Consider the following 19,680-nt stretch of genomic DNA (forward strand, 5'->3'; position numbering starts at 1 on the left):
GATCTAGGGTTCCAGGTCAGCAGAGTTCGCGCCCGGGCGCCCCTCCTCAGTCGCGCCCAGGCGCGAAGCTCTCGCAGGAGGTCGCGCCCGGGCGCCCTCTTTCTCGCGCCCGGGCGCCCTCTTTCTCGCGCCCAGGCGCAGAGCTCGCGCAGATGGTCGCGCCCGGGCGCCCTCTTGGTCGCGCCCAGGCGCGGAGCTCGCGCAGATGGTTGCGCCCAAGCGCCCTTTTGGCCGCGCCCAGGCGCGAGGCTTGCGCAGAAAATGTATCCTGCTTCCTTCTTCTTGGGCTCTTAGGCGTGAACTTCCTTTCCTGCTCCATCAGATCCTGCTTTTGAATCCTTTTCTTGCTCCCATTCTTGGTAAATACAGTACTTCTCTAACAGCTTGCAATTCGCCTACAAATTTGAGGAATTAATGAAGAAAACTTGTATGTAACGCTTAAGCTAGACTTATTCGCAAACTTAGATGAAAAGGGAGGATTAAACATGTTTCAAGCTTAAAAAGGGTAGATTTGGTACAAGAATTGGTTCAAAGATAATGGTAAAAATTACCGTTATCACATAAGATCCTCATGTATCTTTCAATTGGGTACATCCACCTTAAGAAGACCAGCCCACATATTCGAATTTCTCTAACTAGATGAACAATCAAATGTCCCATGTGTCAAAAAAGGAAGGTGGAAAATACATCTCCAATTGACATAATAGTCTTATTCCCTCATTTTCCAATTCATCTAAACCTCGAGGGTCAACAACTTTCTTGGAAATGGCATTAAAGAAAAAACTCAGACGTGTCAGAATACCCCTAACAGAAGGAGGTAATATGCCTCGAATAACAACAGGTAACAATTGTTGCATTAATACATGATAATCGTGAGACTTTAAACCAAATAGCTTTAAGTCTTGCATAGACATAAGGTTACTAATATTTGAAGAATAACCTTGTGGAACCTTCATACTTCTTAAACAGTTACAAAAACTTTGTTTTTCTTTTTCAGAAAGTGTGTGACAAGGTGGGGGCAGATAGATGCGTCTTCCTATTATCTGTGGATGTAACTCAGATCGGATTCCCATGTCAGCCAAATCTTGTCCTGCTTTTATTTCGTCTTTGCTCTTCCCTTTGACGTTTAATAAAGTTCCAATGACACTATCACAAACATTTTTTTCAAGGTGCATCACATCAATACAATGTCTAACATCAAGTTCAAACCAATATGGAAGCTTAAAAAATATTGACCGTTTCTTCCAAATGTTTTTTGCAGAGGTACTTTTACGATATTTTCCAAACACAATGTCAATGTTTTTGACTTCGTTGTACACCACTTCACCATTCCGGGGTCTGCACACAACCTCATCCTTAGCACGCAAACAGAACTGTTCCTGAACATGTGAATCAAACACGTCGACCCCTTCTTCCCACAACAATTTCAAATCATCAATTAAAGGTTTTAAGTAAACATCAATGTCATTTCCAGGTTGTCTAGGACCCGATATCATCATGGACAACATCACATATTTTCTCTTCATGCACAACAAAGGAGAAAGATTGTAAATCATCAACATAAATGGTCACGAACTATGTTTGCTACTTAAGTTTCCATAAGGATTCATACCATCAGTTACAAGTGCAAGCCTTAAGTTTCTTGGATCTGCACCAAATTCTGGGAATTTGTCATCTATCTTTTTCCATTGTGGTGAATCAGTAGGGTGTCGAAGAAGATTAGCGCACTTTCTTTCGTCAGAGTGCCATTTAAGGTTCTCTGCATCTTCTTTTACAGAGAACATACGTTTGAACCTAGGTATTATAGGCAAATACCACATCACCTTAGCAGGTGCACCATCATTACCTTCATTAGTAGTGACTCTGTCAGATTTCTTTTTAAAACGGTATAAACCACATGTTGGACAATACTTTAGCGAAGCAAACTCCTTTGTGTACAAAACACAATCATTAGGACAAACATGCATCTTTTGAAATTCAAGACCCATTGTACATAAAAAATTTTTGGCCTCGTAATTACGAATAGGTAGAGTATTATTTTTTGGAAGCATCTCCTTCAACAACTCCAACAACTCGGTGAAACTTTTATCGGTCCATCCATTCCTTGCTTTTAAACTAAACAACTTTAAAGTTGTAGACAGACGTGTAAAGTTCGAGCATCCCTGGAACAACGGTTGCTCTGAATCATTAATAAGAGAATCATACAAATTAGCTCTTCCAAAATTATCTTCACCAACATCACGTATCATGTCCTGTAAATGGTCACTCATCCATTCTTCCACATAATCCGTTTCGCGTGACGTGGTAGGCTGGTCCAGTACTTCTCCATGCCAAGTCCAAACGCTATAAGTCCTCATTATGCCGTACATGAATAGATGGTCACGCACATTGCCTAAGTCTTGTCGTATTTGATTAAGACAACGAACACAAGGACAAAAATATGTCCCGCTCACAGCCTTAGCATTTTGTTCAACATATTGCAAGAACTCCGAAACACCCTTATCATATTCTTCACTAATGCGACGTTCATTCATCCAGCTTCGATCCATACTATGTTCGTAAAATCATCAGTATAAGTTTTTTAACTCTCACAAGGTTAGGCCCTACCCATTCAAAAAAATTAATTTCCATAATTTGCTAAGACACGTGCAAAGAAGTCTACATGATAAAATTGATAAGATTTCGGCAGCATTTCGCATTGGTCTCCGAAATACACGATATGAGAGTAGTCAACGATGACCACAATCAAATATGCATCCGGAGAACAAAACAAATACTGAACCGAAATTTTATCAATCTTATCCATAAACTCTAATTGACATGTTATTGCAAATTATGAAAATTAATTTTCTCAAACTGTCCAATCGGACAATTCAAAATTTAACAGAAACGATTAAAAGCCAATAACACAACTAATACATGCATATTCAAAAGCCAATAACACATGCATACCTTAGAGTAAAAAACATGCATACACAAAAATCAATAACATGCATACATAAAACCTTTATCAACGAACAAGCTAACCTGAAAAGTAGATTCCAAATCAAAGGGAGGGAAATCGAGGAGGGCACGGCCTAAAACGTAGGCCAAAAACAGTCAAAAAAGTCGCCCAAGAGCACACAACAAACTGCACCAAAACGCACCAAAAATGATTTTTAATCAGTTCAAATCAAAGATATTTCATCACAGAGCAATGTAACCGGATTGAAAGTAAATTTAAACGGTCTAAAAGAGAGAAAACGCACCTGGAAAAACAATGTCACAGAGAAAGTTCGCGGGGAAGACGATGAACAGTGAGCACAACTACTCGCAGGTTTGCATTTTAGTATTAATACTATTAGACGTCCGGTACTTTGGGGCCCCGACGTTTATAATATTATAGACGTCGAGGCCGTCACTAATATGACGTCTTTGGGGATTTAAAATTGATATTCGCGGGAGTTTTAGACGTCCGTTGGAGGGGCCCGGATGTCTATAATATTATATACGTCCGTCCCCCCAGGACGGACGTCTAAGAGGCTGAACAAATGAATGCTTCAACTTCCTTGTCAGTCCCTTAAACGTCCGTTGTGGAGGGGTCAGACGTCTATAATATTATAGACGTCCGGGCCCATCCCACGGACGTCTAAGAGGCTGGAACAATCACCTCTTCAACTCCCCTTGTCAGCCCCTTAAACGCTCGTTGTGGAGGGGGCCGGACATCTATAATATTATAAACGTCCGGCCCCCTCCACAACGGACATTTAAGGGGCTGAAGACAATTAATTCTTCAACCACCCTGTCAGCACCCGAAACGTCCTATATCGGGGGACGAACGTATATAATATTATAGACGTCTGGCCCCCTCCACAACGGACGTTTAAGGGGCTGACAGGGGAGTTGAAGAGATGATTGTTCCAGCCTCTTAGACGTCGCTGGAAGGAGCCCGGACGTCTATAATATTATAGACGTCCGTCCCCCCCACAACGGACGTCTAGAGTTTCACTTATTTACGGATATGCCACCGGTCAATTATTTACGTTGGGGTTGTTGTGGACGGACGTCTATGGGGTGATGTTAAAGGTCATTTCTGCACTAGTGAAGCTTAGTCCTCCATGAATGGAGTAAAACACATGATAAAATAAAAGTGGGATGAGTGGTGGATGCGTCTAAGTATGAATGAGTTATGTTTTCTGCCTCCCCTGGGTCTCTTTATATAGGCTTCATTGGGCTTGGACTCTGAATCTTCTGTTATAAGATCTTTTATCTTATATCTAATATCTTTCAAATATTCAACAGATTTAATCGGTTTTTTAGAATATTTGATAATATCTTTTCTAGATACAAAAAGATTTGACAAATACTATGTTTTGATTTTTATTGATATAGATAAATAAGGTAATTATTTAACAATATCAAATAAAATATCTTAAGATATATTTTCTCCAAATTATCTTTTAAAATAAACTTGTCCAAAATTACATTTCAACGCTTTTTATTTTATTCAAAATTGCATAGAAGTCTAGAAATTTCCTCGAATTGCAATTTAGCCTTTTCTTTCTATTTAGAATTGCAATTCAAACATTAATTCTAGTTGCATAAACAAACATTAGACTATCCAAAATAATTTATGCAACTAAAATAACATTTTAGGCCTCTTTAATTCCCAAACCCGATAAAGTTAATCATCACAAATCTTATTTTAAATCAATCATTTAAGCATGAGAATCTCATCAAAATTTGAATTTTAAAACATAAACGTGGACATAAATATGCACTCATCAGAAGTTTTTCAGAAATTCCTAAGTCGAAAACCAAGAGCTGAGGAATAGTCATTCTCATTCGAACATATTCAACCATTCAATCATTTGGCCACTCGCCTTCACAAGTAATCGACCATTCGGCCTCACAAGTATTCAACCATTCGGCTCACAGGTATTCGGTCATTCGGCCTCACAGGTATTCGGCCTCACAAGTATTCGGCCATTCAGCCTCACAAGGATCTTGCACGCAAATCACTTGGCCAATCAGGAGCATACCGTTCAGAGATGAGGAATGACTAAAAGCACGTTGAAAACAAGCTCCCCAACACCACGAGAACGACCTCTCTCAAGCTCATATAAGTCCTGTAGTTAATCTTGGCTAAAGCCGAACGATTAACTCGGACTTAGGGGGCATATGTATGGTATATAATACCTACTGAATAGTTAACATGCATGACAGTTTGGTCCATCCGTTACATCAACAATGTTGGGCCATAATTGGGCCAACGTTTAAGTTATTATTATGCCAATAGTCTAGCAGACGATAAAATAATCAAAGATATCTGATTTGAGATATTGATAAGCCGTTTATGAGTAACTAACCGAATCTCAAGGTAAATTTGTTTTTATTTGATCTATGAAACACTTATAAATATAATGACATGGCCAAAAGTCAGGTAAGTTCGATCAGAACTCAAATACTCAATTGTGATAAATAATTCACTAAAGCCGTTTATGAGTAACTTGAGTATCAGAATGCCTTTTTGGAGGTAACTCCCTCCCCGTCAATAGTGCAACTGAGCGATATAGGCAATTCAGGCATCAGAGGATAGGAAGATTACGTCATAAAGGTACATCTCTCATCCGTATACAAATTCCTACCGAAATTATTTATTTATAAAATAAAGAATATTTTTATGCAAGTATCGTGTGATTTATTACTCAGTCAGAACCGGTTGTGGTGGGATAAAAGTTTCGTAAACATTATCTATGTTGTGTGAAAAATAATTGATTTGAATTAGAAAGGGATAAAATATAAAATAAAAAAAAAAATTATATAAAAGGATAATAAATGCATATTTTAACATCGAAAATGAATTAATTTGGTGATTGACTGTTGTGTCCAAGGTGTGTGGCTTGAAGACATGGTCTCCAACCTTCTTGAAATCTTCGAAACACTCATTTCTCTTCTGCTTCTTCGTTCTTATTCAATTTCGTTTTCTCTTCGTCAAAGCCGTAAACCCTAGGGAAAAGGGGAAGTGTGTTGGTGCGGCTAGGGGAGGGAAGAGCATCAGGTAGGAATGGTTTAGGCGAGTGAATGAGAGTAATGGAGGGAGTATCTCGTTTTGGTGGCGCGAGAGAGAAGGAGAAAGGGAATCCGATGATGGTGAGCGGGGGTTTAGGGTTGGTTTGGGGTTCATTGTGAAGGCTATTCGAGGAATTTGGGAATGTTGGAGAAGGACACGAAGAAAAGAGAAATTGTGAGAAGCAGCGAGTGAATTGAAGTGACAAGGAGAGAATGAGTGGGTCGCGAGAGGCTAAGAAGAGAAAAGAGACGCATTCAGGTATGGGGGGTTTACCTATGTCTGGTCATGTCGTTTTCTTTCTGAAAATATTGTGGCTTCTTTGGTGTATTATGCTTGAACTAGTAATGTATGGACAATCTTACATGGTTGAGTTATCACATTTCTAGAAATATGTTTTTTTTTTATTGAATTCGAATACTGAATGTTATGTTCTGTCAATACTTGAAGTTAACTCTGTGTGTGGTTGACGGATGACTGGAGTTTGTTAATTGGGCATTCTATTTATGTATAACTGGCTGGTATGAACTATATGCAATTGGGTACATGTTGTGATTAAATGTGCAGGTTAGTTGAGCAGAAGTGTTATAATTTTTAAGAGTAATTGATACAGAGAATAATTCTGTGTTGTTAAATTTGGTTCTCTGTTCGAGTATGGTTATAATTGATCAATGCTTTATTGTGATTGAAATTGGATTGGAAAGTTAATTGTTAATACGGTGGCGGTAAGAAATTAGTTGATAAATAGGTTTCAAGTGTTTGAATGGGATTAGGGGTAATTAGAAACATGCCAATAGGTAAATCTGTTGCTTGAAAAACGCTGAACTAGTATAGTTGAAGTGACTTTAAGTATAATTAACTTGAATAACCGAAACCTGCGTCTTAGTATGATATGGGTAGTGTAATGTATGAAATAAAGGTTTGGTATGGGTCTGTAAACCTGATAAACACTTGGCTGTACGGGTTATTTGAGAGAATTGAATAACTTAGCTGTAACTTCTCAATTAGGTGTGAAAACTAGATGTTCAAATATGTGAATATTGAAATAACATATTCTGCTAGGTAAAACGTTGTACTGGGCTGCATTCTTAATTGTAAATATTCTGCAATTGGGTAATTAAGGTAAAATGAGTGGAGAACAGGGTCTTTAATCTGGTTGTGAATCTTTAGTTGAGTGATACCAATGGTTATGATTTTTTCAAAACTGGTTGTATTAGTAATGGAACATACTGCACTTCATTTCTGTCGTTTTGATTGATTGAAATTATGTGAAATATGATATGAGACAAATGGTTAAATTTGGGTTTACTAGGAACTAGCTAGATGGAAAAAATTGTGACAGTAGGTAATAGACCGTGGTTGAATAAAAATGGTGCCGGACGTACTGTAGGATATATGTTGATATATACGTTGATGGAATGTGAATTTAAAATGGTTTGTTAAGTGTGTGTGCAGTTGAATTGCTTAATAAACATGTTCGTGCATGATATACAGATTTTATTCCTTGTTTTTGGATGTACGCTTATTTGAAAGTTTACAAGTGATTAAAAGTACATCAAAATTGTAAGTGCATGCTTAACAAGTAATAAGATAGTGTATATGAATGGTTAACTGCAAAGAGATGATCTGATACCTACAATGTCTTCCTATGGGCTGGAACCAAATGTGTTTGGATGTCTGAACATGTAGAAATTAGAATTAAAGTAGTAATGAGATAAAAACTGTCAGTTTTGGTTGTGCGTATATATTTTGATACTTCTTTGGATTCATGGATTCTGTTGATTGTTTACAAATAATGAGAAAGGCATGTTGTCATGTTAGCAGTTGGGTTGTTGATGTAAAGCGGTTGTAAATTAATTCCTTCTATTTATAAATGGTTTTGACTCAATTAATTTCTTTTTGGGTTGTGTAAGTGGCGTAGTGATATAAGTGTATCGGTTTTGAAGGCACTTGTTCCAAGTATGAAGTGACAAGTCACGACGTACCCATATGCTGATTGCCAAAGTTGATATGTTATTGTTGTATTGTATGAGATTGAATTGGGTATGCCGTAGTCTTTTATTTTTTAAATGTGTGGCTGACCAAGCAACTTATGTTAATATGGGGACTGTGAGATGTGTCTTTTGTGTCTTCACTCAATCAGAAATCAAAAACTGTAATGAATTTCCTTAAATTGTTTTCAAACAATATGGAATTGGTTGAGGTTGATCAAAGACATATGGAATTATCAGCCTTTTCGGTTGGAGGACTCACCCAACCTAAGACTATGAAGCTGTAGGGGAGAGTGGGGAGAGGACCGTGTTGATACTCATAGATAGTGGCGCTGTAAGACCCAAAAATAAATTAATACTATAAGATAATTTATTTTGCAACTAATATTTAGTTAGTAAGAATTTCTTATTTTTTTGTGATGGTAATTGTGTATTTAAGTGTTTAAGATGTAATTCTATTATATTACTTTGTTAAATTATCATGGTTATTGAATTAAATGGCTTTAGGACTCTGTAAAACTTGATCTATTTTGTGCTTTCTTGAACAAGTGACTTTCAATCACTTTGAATTTTTTTATCACTTGATATGTGTCACCAAAATGGTATGATGATTTCTTTGTGTATTATTATTTGAGTATTTTGCTTGTAATTCTTTTACAATTCCATCTTGACTTCTCTACAAAAACCGTTAACATTTTTTTTCTTTTCAAAGTTTCATAATTTTCTTTATTTTGTTTGTTTGTCTTTTATCATTATAATTAATTCTTCATATATTTTTTCTAGTTCTAAAAGCTAGAATTATGATGTATATACATTGGTCACGTGAAGAACTTATCTTCGTGTATACTAAGGGCCATATTAAGTAGCATGCATTTTTTTTCCTTCAATCATAACCAATCTTTTCCCCCACTTAATCTGATAATAATTTTGATTTTTGTTGCTTTCTCCACTCTTCACGGTTCTAGACTATTTTTCCTTATCATGGGGTCACTTTTTGTGTAAACATAGCACAATATCTTCTTAAGTGCACACAATAAGACAAAACTTTTATCATGAAATGACTCTGGGAAACATTGAACGAAATTTTGACCTTAAGAACCAATATTATCCTTTTCTAGTGACTAACATCATTCCTATCTGGAAATGGAGGGATGATCTGTTTGCTAATAAATCGTAGGATTTCATTAGGAAAAAAAAAGAAAATAAAAATAGCAAGAACTGATAGAGTGAACGGGAGAGATATCTGAAATTGGAGGTTGTCGGAGAAGTTGAGAAACTAAGGAAGAAGGAGACTTAGATCAACAAAGTAAGGGCTGAAAAACTTAAAGAACCAACCAACCTTTGCTGGAGAAAGAGGTATGAGAGCTAATTCATTTCTTTACTTATGTTGAAAAGTAGAAGAGTTAATTATATATATATATATATTATGACACCTTGAAATATTTAAATTGAAAGATGAGCTATGATTTCTCTGTTCTGGATCCTTGTAGCTGTATAACAATATAATCTGCAAACTCTATGTCTTTGAAATTTTGTTGAAATGAAGAAAGACCATACCTCATGCATGAGTCTCATTTATTTAATAAAACTTCTCTCACTAACCATACCTTGTAATGAATCTTTGTTGCTGCCATAAAATATTTTAACCGTGACATGTTGTCTAATTATCAATTTTTTAATAAGAAAAGTTGTAGCATGTCATTTTTTTTGCTCTCTCCTAAATCAGAGAGTATGACTATGATGAAGATACCCGTGGAGTAGATAAACATCCTAAGAATCTAACATGTTGGTTTAACTACTCCACGAATATCTTCATCATAGCCATACTCTCTGATTTAGGATAGAGCAAAAGAAATGACATGGTACAACTTTTCTTATTAAAGAATTGATAATTAGACAACATGCCACGGTTAAACTATTTTATGACAGCAACAAAGATTCACTACAAGGTATGACTAGTGAGAGAAGTTTTATTAAATAAATGAGACCCATGCATGAGGTATGGTCTTTCTTCATTTCAACAAAATTTCGTGCAGAGACACAGAGTTTGCAGATTATATGGTTATACAGCTACAAGGATCCAGAAAGAGAAACCATAGCTCATCTTTCAGTATAAATATTGCAAGGTGTCATATATATATATATATATATATATATATATATATATATATATATATATATATATATATATATATATATATATATATATATCAAGATTAACTCTTCTACTTTTCAACATAAGTAAAGAAATGAATTAGCTCTCCTACCTCTTTCTCCAGCAAATGTTGGTTGGTTGTTTTTCAGCCCTTACTTTGTTGATCTAAGTCTCCTTCTTCCTTAGTTTCTCAACTTCTCTGGCAGCATTCCAATTTCAGATATCTCTCCCGTTCACTCTTTCAGTTCTTGCTATTTTTATTTTCTTTTCCTAATGAAATCCTACGATTTATTAGCAATCAGACGGTCCCTTCATTTCCAGATAGGAATCATGTTAGTCACTAGAAAAGGATAATATTGGTTCTTAAGGTCAAGATTTCGTTCAATGTTTCTCACAGAGTCGTTTCATGATGAAAGTTTTGTCTTATTGTGTGCACTTAAGAAGATGTTGTGCTATGTTTACACAAAAAAGTGACCCCATGATAAGGAAAATGGACCAGAACCGTGTGCAGAGTGGAGAAAACAACAAAAATCAAAATTATTATCAGATTAAGTGGGGGAAAAGATTGGTCATGGTTGAAGGAGAAAAGATTCATGCTACTCAATATGGCCCTTAGTATACACGAAGATAAGTCCTTCACGTGGCCAATGTATATACATCATAATTCAAGCTTTTAGAACTAAAAAAATATATGAAGAATTAATTATAATGATAAAAGACAATCAAACAAAATAAAGAAAATTATGAAACTTTGAAAAGAAAAACAAATATGTTAACGGTTTTGCAGAGAAGTCAAGATAGAATTGTAAAAGAATTCCAAGCAAAATACGCAAATAATAATACACAAAGAAATCATCATACCATTTCGGTGACACATCAAGTGATAAAGAAATTCAAAGTGATTGAAAGTCACTTGTTCAAGAAAGCACAAAAACAATTTACTCATAACTAAAGATCAAGTTTTACAGAGTCCTAAAGTCATTTAATTCAATAACCATGATAATTTAACAAAGTAAGTAATATAATAGAATTACATCTTAAACACTTAAATACACAATTACCATCACAAGAAAATAAGAAATTCTTACTAACTAAATATTAGTTGCAAAATAAATTATCTTATAGTATTAATTTATTTTTGGGTCTTACAGAGAGTAGTTGGGTAGTTAACAAAAAGAAATGTGAGTTTGGGAAAAAGGAGATAAGATATCTGGGCATCCAATATCTGAGAAAGGCATGGAAATGGATCAAGAAAAGGTCAGGGCAGTCATGGAATGGGAGGAGCCCAAGACTCTCAAGGTGTTAAGGGGATTTTTGGGTCTTACTGGATATTATAGATAATTTATAAGGGACTATGGAAAAATAGCCAAACCCTTAACTAAGTTGTTAAAGAAGGCACAATTTGTGTGGTCGATTATTACTCCAAATAATCGATTATCACTGGTTCTGATGAGAACTGCCAAAGTCTCTGGAATAATCGATTATTCCTTAGGATAATCGATTATCACTTTTTGAAAAATCCTGTAACGGACTCAAATAATCGATTATCACTAACAATAATCGATTATCTGCATCAGTTATAATTCATCTTTGCGAACTCAGACCAGTTGGCTATATAGGTGAGTTCCAAAACTCTTAGAAATAACTCTGAGCTTTTTGAGAATACAGTTTGTCTGAGGAAGTTCTAAAAAGCTAGTTCAAGTGCTTTGCCTGGTCTCGTGAATAGGAGAAGCTCGCGTTTCGTGTGTCGATAGTCGAAGCGGTTCTCTTCGAGTTGGCAAGGTGGTCATCTTCCGGTTCGTTCGTCGAAGGAAGGTTTTATCTCTCTGTTTTTTTATTCACTCTTATTGTAATTGGTGAAACTGATTTTAGTGAAAACGTTAATCACTTTTTATAGTGATTAACAACTGGACGTAGATTCTTTTGAATCGAACCAGGATAAAAATCCAGTGTATCAAATTTTCTACTCCCTACTCTCTTTATTATTTTATGCACATCAACTGTTTGATAAATTTTCTCTAAGAAAATTGTTTTTCTAAAACAGACCATCATAACTTGATTTGTGACCGTAACACGCTTTACGAGTATTTTATTCCGCTGCGTGACTCTATAACGGTACCAATTGTTCCAACACTTGAGATGTTTTTGTTCGGAGCAACCTAAGAGTTGGAGTTCAATACTTCCTTGGGCTGAGTATTGGTACAATACTAGCTATCAAAGTGCTGCAAAATGTACTCCTTGGGCTGAGTAATGGTAGAGCCCCTCCTTCCTTAAACAAGTTCATACCTTGGGAAACACCAGTAGAAGTTGTAGCCCAGGAGCTGCAAACGCGTGATGAAGCCCTGAAGTAGCTAAGGTTCCACTTAACTCGAGCTCATGACATGATGATAGAGTATGCAAATAGAAAAAGGAGACCACGAGATATAAAAATTGATGATTGGGTCTACTTAATAATAAGGCCACATCGTCAGACTTCTATGTCTTCTAGATTGTAACCAGAATTGGCAGCAAGATATTTTGGACCCTTTAAAGTCATCCAGCAAGTAGGAGAGGTTGCTTTTAAACTCAAATTACCTGAAATAGCCAGGATTCATCCGGTGTTTCATGTATCCTAGTTGAAGAAAGCATTGGGTACAAGGAATGATGAAAAGGAATTACCACCAGATCTCCAGGTAGATGGTCCAACCTTTTGGCCCCTTCAGATATTGGATAGGAGACAGACACAGCTTGGGGAACATGTGATGCAACAAATTCTGGTTGAATGGTAGGAGGAAGGAAGAGATGATTGTATAAATAGAACTCTGTTTTGTTGTTAGAGGAGGAGTTTTTACATTAGTTGTATAGACAGGAACTTCGGTCCTGTGGAGGGAGGTTACTTTAACCATATCTACTTTCTTGAATACTACTTGGCAATATTGAAGTTGCCTTAAAAAGTAGTATTAATTTGATAGCTTCAACGACAGCGTATCAAATTTGGCATCGTTGCTGGAGAATACGGTTAGTATTTTGAATATTTTGATTCTTATTTATATTTACATTTATATTTTTATCTTTATTTGTTTTTTTTAATTTAACGCATATAAATTTAATTTAGTTTGAGTTATTTTATAGTCTTTAGTCATTCTTATTTTAGAAAAAATCTTTGTTCTTGTTTTATTAAGAATTTCTCTTGAGAAATACTTGAGGCTAGTTGAATATATTTTAACTATGAAAGACTTGGTACTTAAGTTGTCCTTTGTGACACACTTCTCTTTTTTGGGAGTGGACCCAAACAAAGTCTCTTTTATCTCTTATTTGAAATCTTTCTCTAAAGCAAGAACAAAAGAAAAAGAGAAGTCAAGGACAGAGAAACAACTTCAAGCAGACTGCGTAGTGCATGATCCGAGCTAATTTGGGAGAATTTTATTAAATTAACTTGGAAGTTGAAAGGAATTTGCGTAAGTTGTGGAGAAGTTTGAAATTTGGGTGTTCTATTGAGGGAACACTTCCTACAATCGAAGTCATACCACCTTCTTTATCCCCAATAACAAATATATCATCTCATCCTTTACCTGATGCTAACCTCAAAAAACATGTGTGAAACTTTTAGATCTCCTAGGATCACAATAGAGAGCCTTAAAATGGGAGCTTTTCCTTTTACTCTTCAAGGAGCAACTCAAGATTGGTGGTATTATCTCTTTGCACAAATTACAAATTGGAAACTTTTGAAAGAATCTTTCTTGAAAAGTATTTTCCTACATCCAGATTATCTACCATCCATAAAGAAATCCAAGACATAAGACAGAGAGATAAAGAGAATCTTAGTGAGTATTGGGAAAGATTCAAGAAACTATGTGCTTCATGCCCTCAAGTCCAAATGGAAGATTTCATTCTAAGCTTTTATGAAGGCTTAAGTCCAACTGATAAGTCATGGGCAAATGCTGCAAGTGGAGGATCTTTCTTAGATAGGTCACCAAAAGATGATATAGATCTAATAGAACGGAAGACAGTAGACAATCAATAGTATGGAACAAGAGAAAATTCAGTGACCTTGTTGAAGGGAGTACATGAGATGGAAGCTAGTCCAATAAAAGTGATAAATGCAAGAATAGATGGGCTAGAGAAGAAGCTCGAAGAAATTATGAGCTTGATTAAAACTTCAACTCCACAAGTTGCTAGGAAATGTGGAATTTGCATTTCAAAAGAACATTATTTTGATGAATGTCCTATAGCTTAATAGAAACTACTGTGGAAAACCCATCTTAAGTTTTTGCTGCAAACATGTTTGGAGGAAATAAACCATACCAGAATTATCATGATTCATCCTCCAACAGGTATCAGCAGAACATGCAACCTTATGTTCCACCTCAACAAAGGCAGCAATCTCAACCTGAAATGTCATTGCAAGATTTCATGAAGACAAATACTTAAGCAAAATTCAGAAATCAAGAAATCAATTGCAGAGTTGACTCAGAGGGTGGATAAGTTAGAGGCTAAGGAATCAAATAAACTACCTGCACAAACAGTTATTAACCCGCAAAATGTAACTGCTATTACTTTAAATACGAGTAAGCAAGTACAAGGCTTTGAGGGAGCCCAAGAAAATGAAGATAAGGAGAAAGAAGACACACATATTGATGACAATGGAGGACCAAGCGAACTAACACATGAGGCTACCATTGATAAATCCAGCTTAGTATCCTCTAACTCTTCTAATAAAAATTCTTTTTCATCTTAATCTCCACCTCCTCCATGTCTAAATCGGTTGAACAATTGTGTTAAAATTGAATGGCTCAATTTCTCACACCAAGAGAAAGAGAGGGGGGGGGGGGGGGGGGGGGGGGGGGGGGGGGGGGGGGGAGGGAGGTGAATTGTTGAAGTTTAAAAACAAAACCTTTTAAAATGTTTTCCACAAAAAAATGATGCCTTTATACTTTTCTTGAATCGTAAGGTAAAAGATTTTCAATTCAGGGAAAACTTAATTGAATAACTATAAAAAGTAATCGATTGAATAAAAGAGAGTAGGAATCAAAAAATTCAAACACTGCATTTTTGTACAGAAGACCTCACGTAAAAAATGTAAAACACCTCTCTAACCCTTTAATCAAAATATAGGCAATACACAATAAGACCAACAACAAGAATCCCCTCTCTTGTCGTCTAACCCCTTTGAGGCACCCTCAAAGTCAAGAACACACACGTTCTTCTTCCTGTAGTCAAAATAGGGAACTCAAACCAATCTTCAAGAGATTACAAAATCTGATCACGCGGTAACACCAAAATGTGCAAATTAATCAGTCTTTGAAAAACATCAGTCTTACTCTTCAAGAAATCACAAGTTGTTGATTACCACGATCAATCTTGTTTCTTGGAGCTTTTCCTCTCTTTTTGTAAGATCACAACTTTCTGTAAAGGATATGAAATTGTTAGAATCACAAGTTCTTACAGAATTCAAATATGCATCAAATAATAGTATAACATATCAGACACATTTTAATCGATTGAGCTACTAACGTAATCGAATATAACAATCAGTTATAACAGATTTAGCAGCAGTCAAACAAATGATTGAATGTACAATTAATGCAATCGACTATCATTTAATGCTTGGTCAACATATTTAATATATGACCGTTATGTTAGTTGTTACAAACATTTAACAAATTTTCAAAACATCAACTAACTTATTCAAATACAAAGAGCATGCATTTGATTAAGTGAAATCTTTTTGCACAATTTTGAAAACTTTTCTCTTTGAAAAATCTCACAGCACACTTCAAAAAAGATTGTGCAAACACACGAGTTTTAATCGATTCACCCCATAATGTAATCGACTTAAAACTGTTGTTTTGCCACACATTTAAAGTTCAACTATAGTGCTTGTAATTTCCTTTTTCAAAAACATGTCATGAATACACATATATAAAATTACATATTTAACACAGTGATATGCAATGAACAACAAAAACATGTTCTCAGATATGCTTTAATAGATTTAACACATTAAGAAAAAACATATAATATGTTGTTGTAATTAGAGAAAACCTTACTAAGTATTTTTCTATAATTATTTAGGTATGAGGTGCCTAACTTAGGGGTGCCTAACATAGGAGGTGCCTAACATAGGAGGTGCCTAACTTAGAGGTGCCTAACTTAAGGAGGTGCCTAACTTTTACTCCTATAAATACATTAGTATGTTGTAATAATATGTATTGAAATAAATATAGTTCTACATGTTTCTCAAGATGGTATCAGAGCTCCCGATCTTGGGAGCTCTGTTTCCGCTGCACTGATAAGCTACCAGCCACCAGCAACAGCAGCTATCCAGCCACTTCAACTGTAGCAGAAACTATTGGAATCACTGATAGGATAGAAAGGGACGCCTATCTGCAGCAAACACAACATTGCAAATCGCTCCGGAGAAGACGTTGCCACGTGCCGCCACGCGCCGCCACGCACAACCAGCCTTGCCGGCGCGTGTAGCCCACGCGCCTAGTTCCGGCGAGACCCACTCGACGCCGACGTCACAGAAGGAGTCGCCGGAGCCTCCTCATTCCGTTACAAGGGCCGGTGACAACCCATTTTGGCTCAGATCGGAGTAAATCTGAGTTTTGAAGTACTGCTCCATATTATTCTGTGTAGCCCACACTGTTTTCCACTGCCCAGGCTGTTTTTCCGCTGTCCGACGCCTTGTGCCGCTGTCCGACGCCTTGTGCCGCTGTTCGACGCCTTGTGCCGCTGTCCGACGCCTTGTGCCGCTGTCCGGCACCGTTTGTCGCTGTCCAGGCCGCGTTTGTCGCTGTCCAGACACCGTTTGTTGCTGTCCAGGCGCCGTTTGTCGCTGTCGACACTGTTTGGCGCTGTCCAGGCGCCGTTTGCCGCTGTCTGGCACCGTTTGCCGCTGTCTGGCGCCATTTGCCGCTGTCCGGCACCGTTTTCCACTGTTTCGTCAGCAGATAGGGTCCCCAGATTGCATTCCCAAGGATGTCTGAGGTAAAATTTATTCCTTTGGGTCCTAATGATCTTCCAAATATGATAGGTGCCTATCGGTTGGATGGGCGGAATTTCTTACAATGGAGCCAGTACATTCGAAGGATTCTCAAGGGTCGTTCAAGACTAGACCACATAGATGGTGGAGGACCAGAACCAGATGACTCAAACTTCCTAATGTGGGACAATGAAGATTCACTAATTATGACTTGGATGTGGCATTCCATGGTTCCTAAGATAAGTCGAAATTACATGTTTCATTCTTCTGCCAAGGAGATATGGGATGATTTACAAAATACTTTTTCATTAAAAAAGGATTTTGCTGCATGTTATGACATTGAGAGCAGGATATTTAATACAAAACAGGGCTCACATTCTGTATCAGAATATCATGGAATTTTGAATGGTCTTTGGATTGAATTAGATCAATACCAAACAATAAAGATGTGTAAGACAGATGCTGCCGCACATGCTGAAGTCATGGAAAGAGGAAGAATCTTTAAATTTCTCCATGGCCTAAATCAAGAGTATGACCCAATTAGGGTACAGATCTTAGGAAGAGAAAAATTATCTTCCTTATCAGAAGTATTTTTTATGGCAAGAGGAGAAGAAACTCGAAGAGCTCTCATGCTTGATGGGGGGATCTCCAACACAGGCTCTGCCATGACAACCGGAAAGGGATTCCACAAAGGAACGAGCACTGGAGGAAAGTCATTTGAAAGAGGAAATCGTGGAGATTATTATACTGGAGGAAAGTCATTTGAAACAGGAAATCGTGGAGATTATTGTTCATTTTGTAGAAGATCTGGACATACCAAAGAAACATGCTTCAGACTCCATGGGAAAAGTAATGTTCTAGAGCGTATGAGGAATAACAAAGGGCCTACTCAAAAATGGGTAAATCACACTACCTCAGAACAGGAAGCCACCAATCAATCTAATGTTTCTCCACCACCAGATCTTGACATGAAAGCTTATAAGGAAGAACTCGACCGCTTGAAAGCAATGGTTGAATCAATGAGTAAGCCCTCTGGATCATGTACTCTGTCCATGAAAGGTAAGATTTGTCTCAATACTGTTGGTAATATGACTCAAGGTATTTGGATTCTTGATTCAGGAGCAACTGATCATATGACACCTTGTCGTGTGTCTTTCAACTCATATGATGAAAGCAGTAAAGAACAACTTATTACTGTTGCGAATGGTCAGGGTATACCTATATGTGGCTTTGGGAATATAGTTTTGGAATCATCCATTATATTAAAGGGCGTTTTACATGTTCCACAATTAGCCAATAATCTTATCTCTGTGCAAAAACTCACAAAGGATTTAAATTGTTCAGTAATATTTTTCTCCACTCATTGTGTTTTTCAGGATCTTGCCACGGGGAAGACGATTTTAACTGCTAAGGAGCAAAGTGGGTTGTATCTATTAGAGACTAATGACCAAAGCACAACAAATATTTTGAGTCTACAAGCTACATCTGAGACGTGGGCAAACTCTCAAATATGGCTTCATCATAAAAGGCTTGGACATCCTTCATTTAACATTATCAAGTCTTTATTTCCCCATTTGTTTACCAATGAGTCTGTTGAGTCTTTTAATTGTGATATTTGTCAATTATCAAAACATCATCGTACATCTTATCCTATTAGTAATAAAAAGAGTACTTCTCCTTTTGATTTAATTCACACTGATGTTTGGGGACCAGTTGTCGCATCTATTTCTGGAGCAAAATGGTTTGTTACCTTTATTGACGATTGCACTCGTGTCACATGGACATACCTTATGAGCAATAAATCTGAAGTTTTCCAAATCTTTGTTAAATTTTTTCATCTTGTCCAAAATCAATTTGGAAGAAATATCAAAAGAATTCGGTCTGATAATGGTACTGAATATGTTAATCATGAATTCCTCAATTTTTTCTCTCATAATGGTATTGTTCATGAACTTACATGTGTAAACACTCCTCAACAAAATGGGATTGCGGAGAGAAAGAATCGTCATCTCCTTGAAGTAACTAGAGCTCTTCTTTTTCAAATGTCTGTTCCAAAAATTTACTGGGGGGAAGCAGTGTTAACTGCCACATATCTCATCAATAGGTTACCTACCCGTGTCTTAAACGGCATTAGTCCTATAGAGTCTTTATTGTCTTTTGTTCCTTCTTCCCCTTTAATATCAAGTCTGCCTAGTAGAATTTTTGGATGTATTGCTTTTGTTCACTCTCATCACCCTAATCGTAGCAAATTAGATCCAAAAGCCCTTAAATGTATCTTTATAGGGTATCCTTATAATAAAAAAGGGTACAAATGTTATCATCCTCAGAGTCGTCGCATCTTTATCAGCATGGATGTCACATTTCATGAAACACAGTCCTTTTATGTCAGTTCACCACTTCAGGGGGAGGAAACACTTGAAATGGATGAACTCTCCTTCTTGTCATTACCATGTCAGTCTTCGCAGGATGCCCAAGACCTGAGCAATGAAACTATCAGGATCCATAATAAGGATGAAGA

The 19,680-nt window shown here is 36.7% G+C and overlaps 1 protein-coding gene and 1 long non-coding RNA gene across 4 annotated transcripts; both read left to right on the forward strand.

The window, feature by feature from the left end:
- The first annotated feature begins 5,840 nt into the window (after nucleotides 1–5,840).
- On the forward strand, nucleotides 5,841–8,148 carry LOC128193504 (uncharacterized). Its single transcript, XR_008244797.1, has 2 exons — nucleotides 5,841–6,310; nucleotides 7,996–8,148. It is a non-coding gene; the product is annotated as an uncharacterized LOC128193504 (long non-coding RNA).
- An 8,125-nt stretch (nucleotides 8,149–16,273) lies between these two features.
- LOC128193503 (uncharacterized) lies at nucleotides 16,274–18,851 on the forward strand. Of its 3 annotated transcripts, XM_052867098.1 has the most exons (3): nucleotides 16,274–18,185; nucleotides 18,282–18,374; nucleotides 18,539–18,677. In XM_052867098.1, the coding sequence occupies exons 1-3, from the start codon at nucleotides 17,159–17,161 to the stop codon at nucleotides 18,571–18,573; spliced, it is 1,155 nt and encodes a 384-aa protein (XP_052723058.1). In that variant the 5' UTR covers nucleotides 16,274–17,158; the 3' UTR covers nucleotides 18,574–18,677. The 3 variants fall into 3 exon arrangements, with proteins under 3 accessions (XP_052723058.1, XP_052723060.1, XP_052723059.1); XM_052867100.1 differs by lacking the exon at nucleotides 18,282–18,374 and having other exon boundaries at nucleotides 16,275–18,185; nucleotides 18,539–18,661; XM_052867099.1 differs by lacking the exon at nucleotides 18,282–18,374 and having other exon boundaries at nucleotides 16,278–18,221; nucleotides 18,539–18,851.
- The last annotated feature ends 829 nt before the right edge of the window (nucleotides 18,852–19,680 follow it).

Source organism: Vigna angularis, chromosome 8, assembly GCF_016808095.1.
Source record: "Vigna angularis cultivar LongXiaoDou No.4 chromosome 8, ASM1680809v1, whole genome shotgun sequence".
Taxonomy (NCBI): domain Eukaryota; kingdom Viridiplantae; phylum Streptophyta; class Magnoliopsida; order Fabales; family Fabaceae; genus Vigna; species Vigna angularis.

Bases quoted from the DNA above. Each gene is read 5' to 3' on its own strand.
- LOC128193503 (XM_052867098.1), top strand. From the start codon at position 17,159: ATGTCTGAGGTAAAATTTATTCCTTTGGGTCCTAATGATCTTCCAAAT. The intron at 18,186-18,281 runs GTAAGCCCTCTG...TTCTTGATTCAG, and splicing joins AGCAATGGTTGAATCAATGA to GAGCAACTGATCATATGACA. The intron at 18,375-18,538 runs GTATACCTATAT...TGTGTTTTTCAG, and splicing joins TACTGTTGCGAATGGTCAGG to GATCTTGCCACGGGGAAGAC.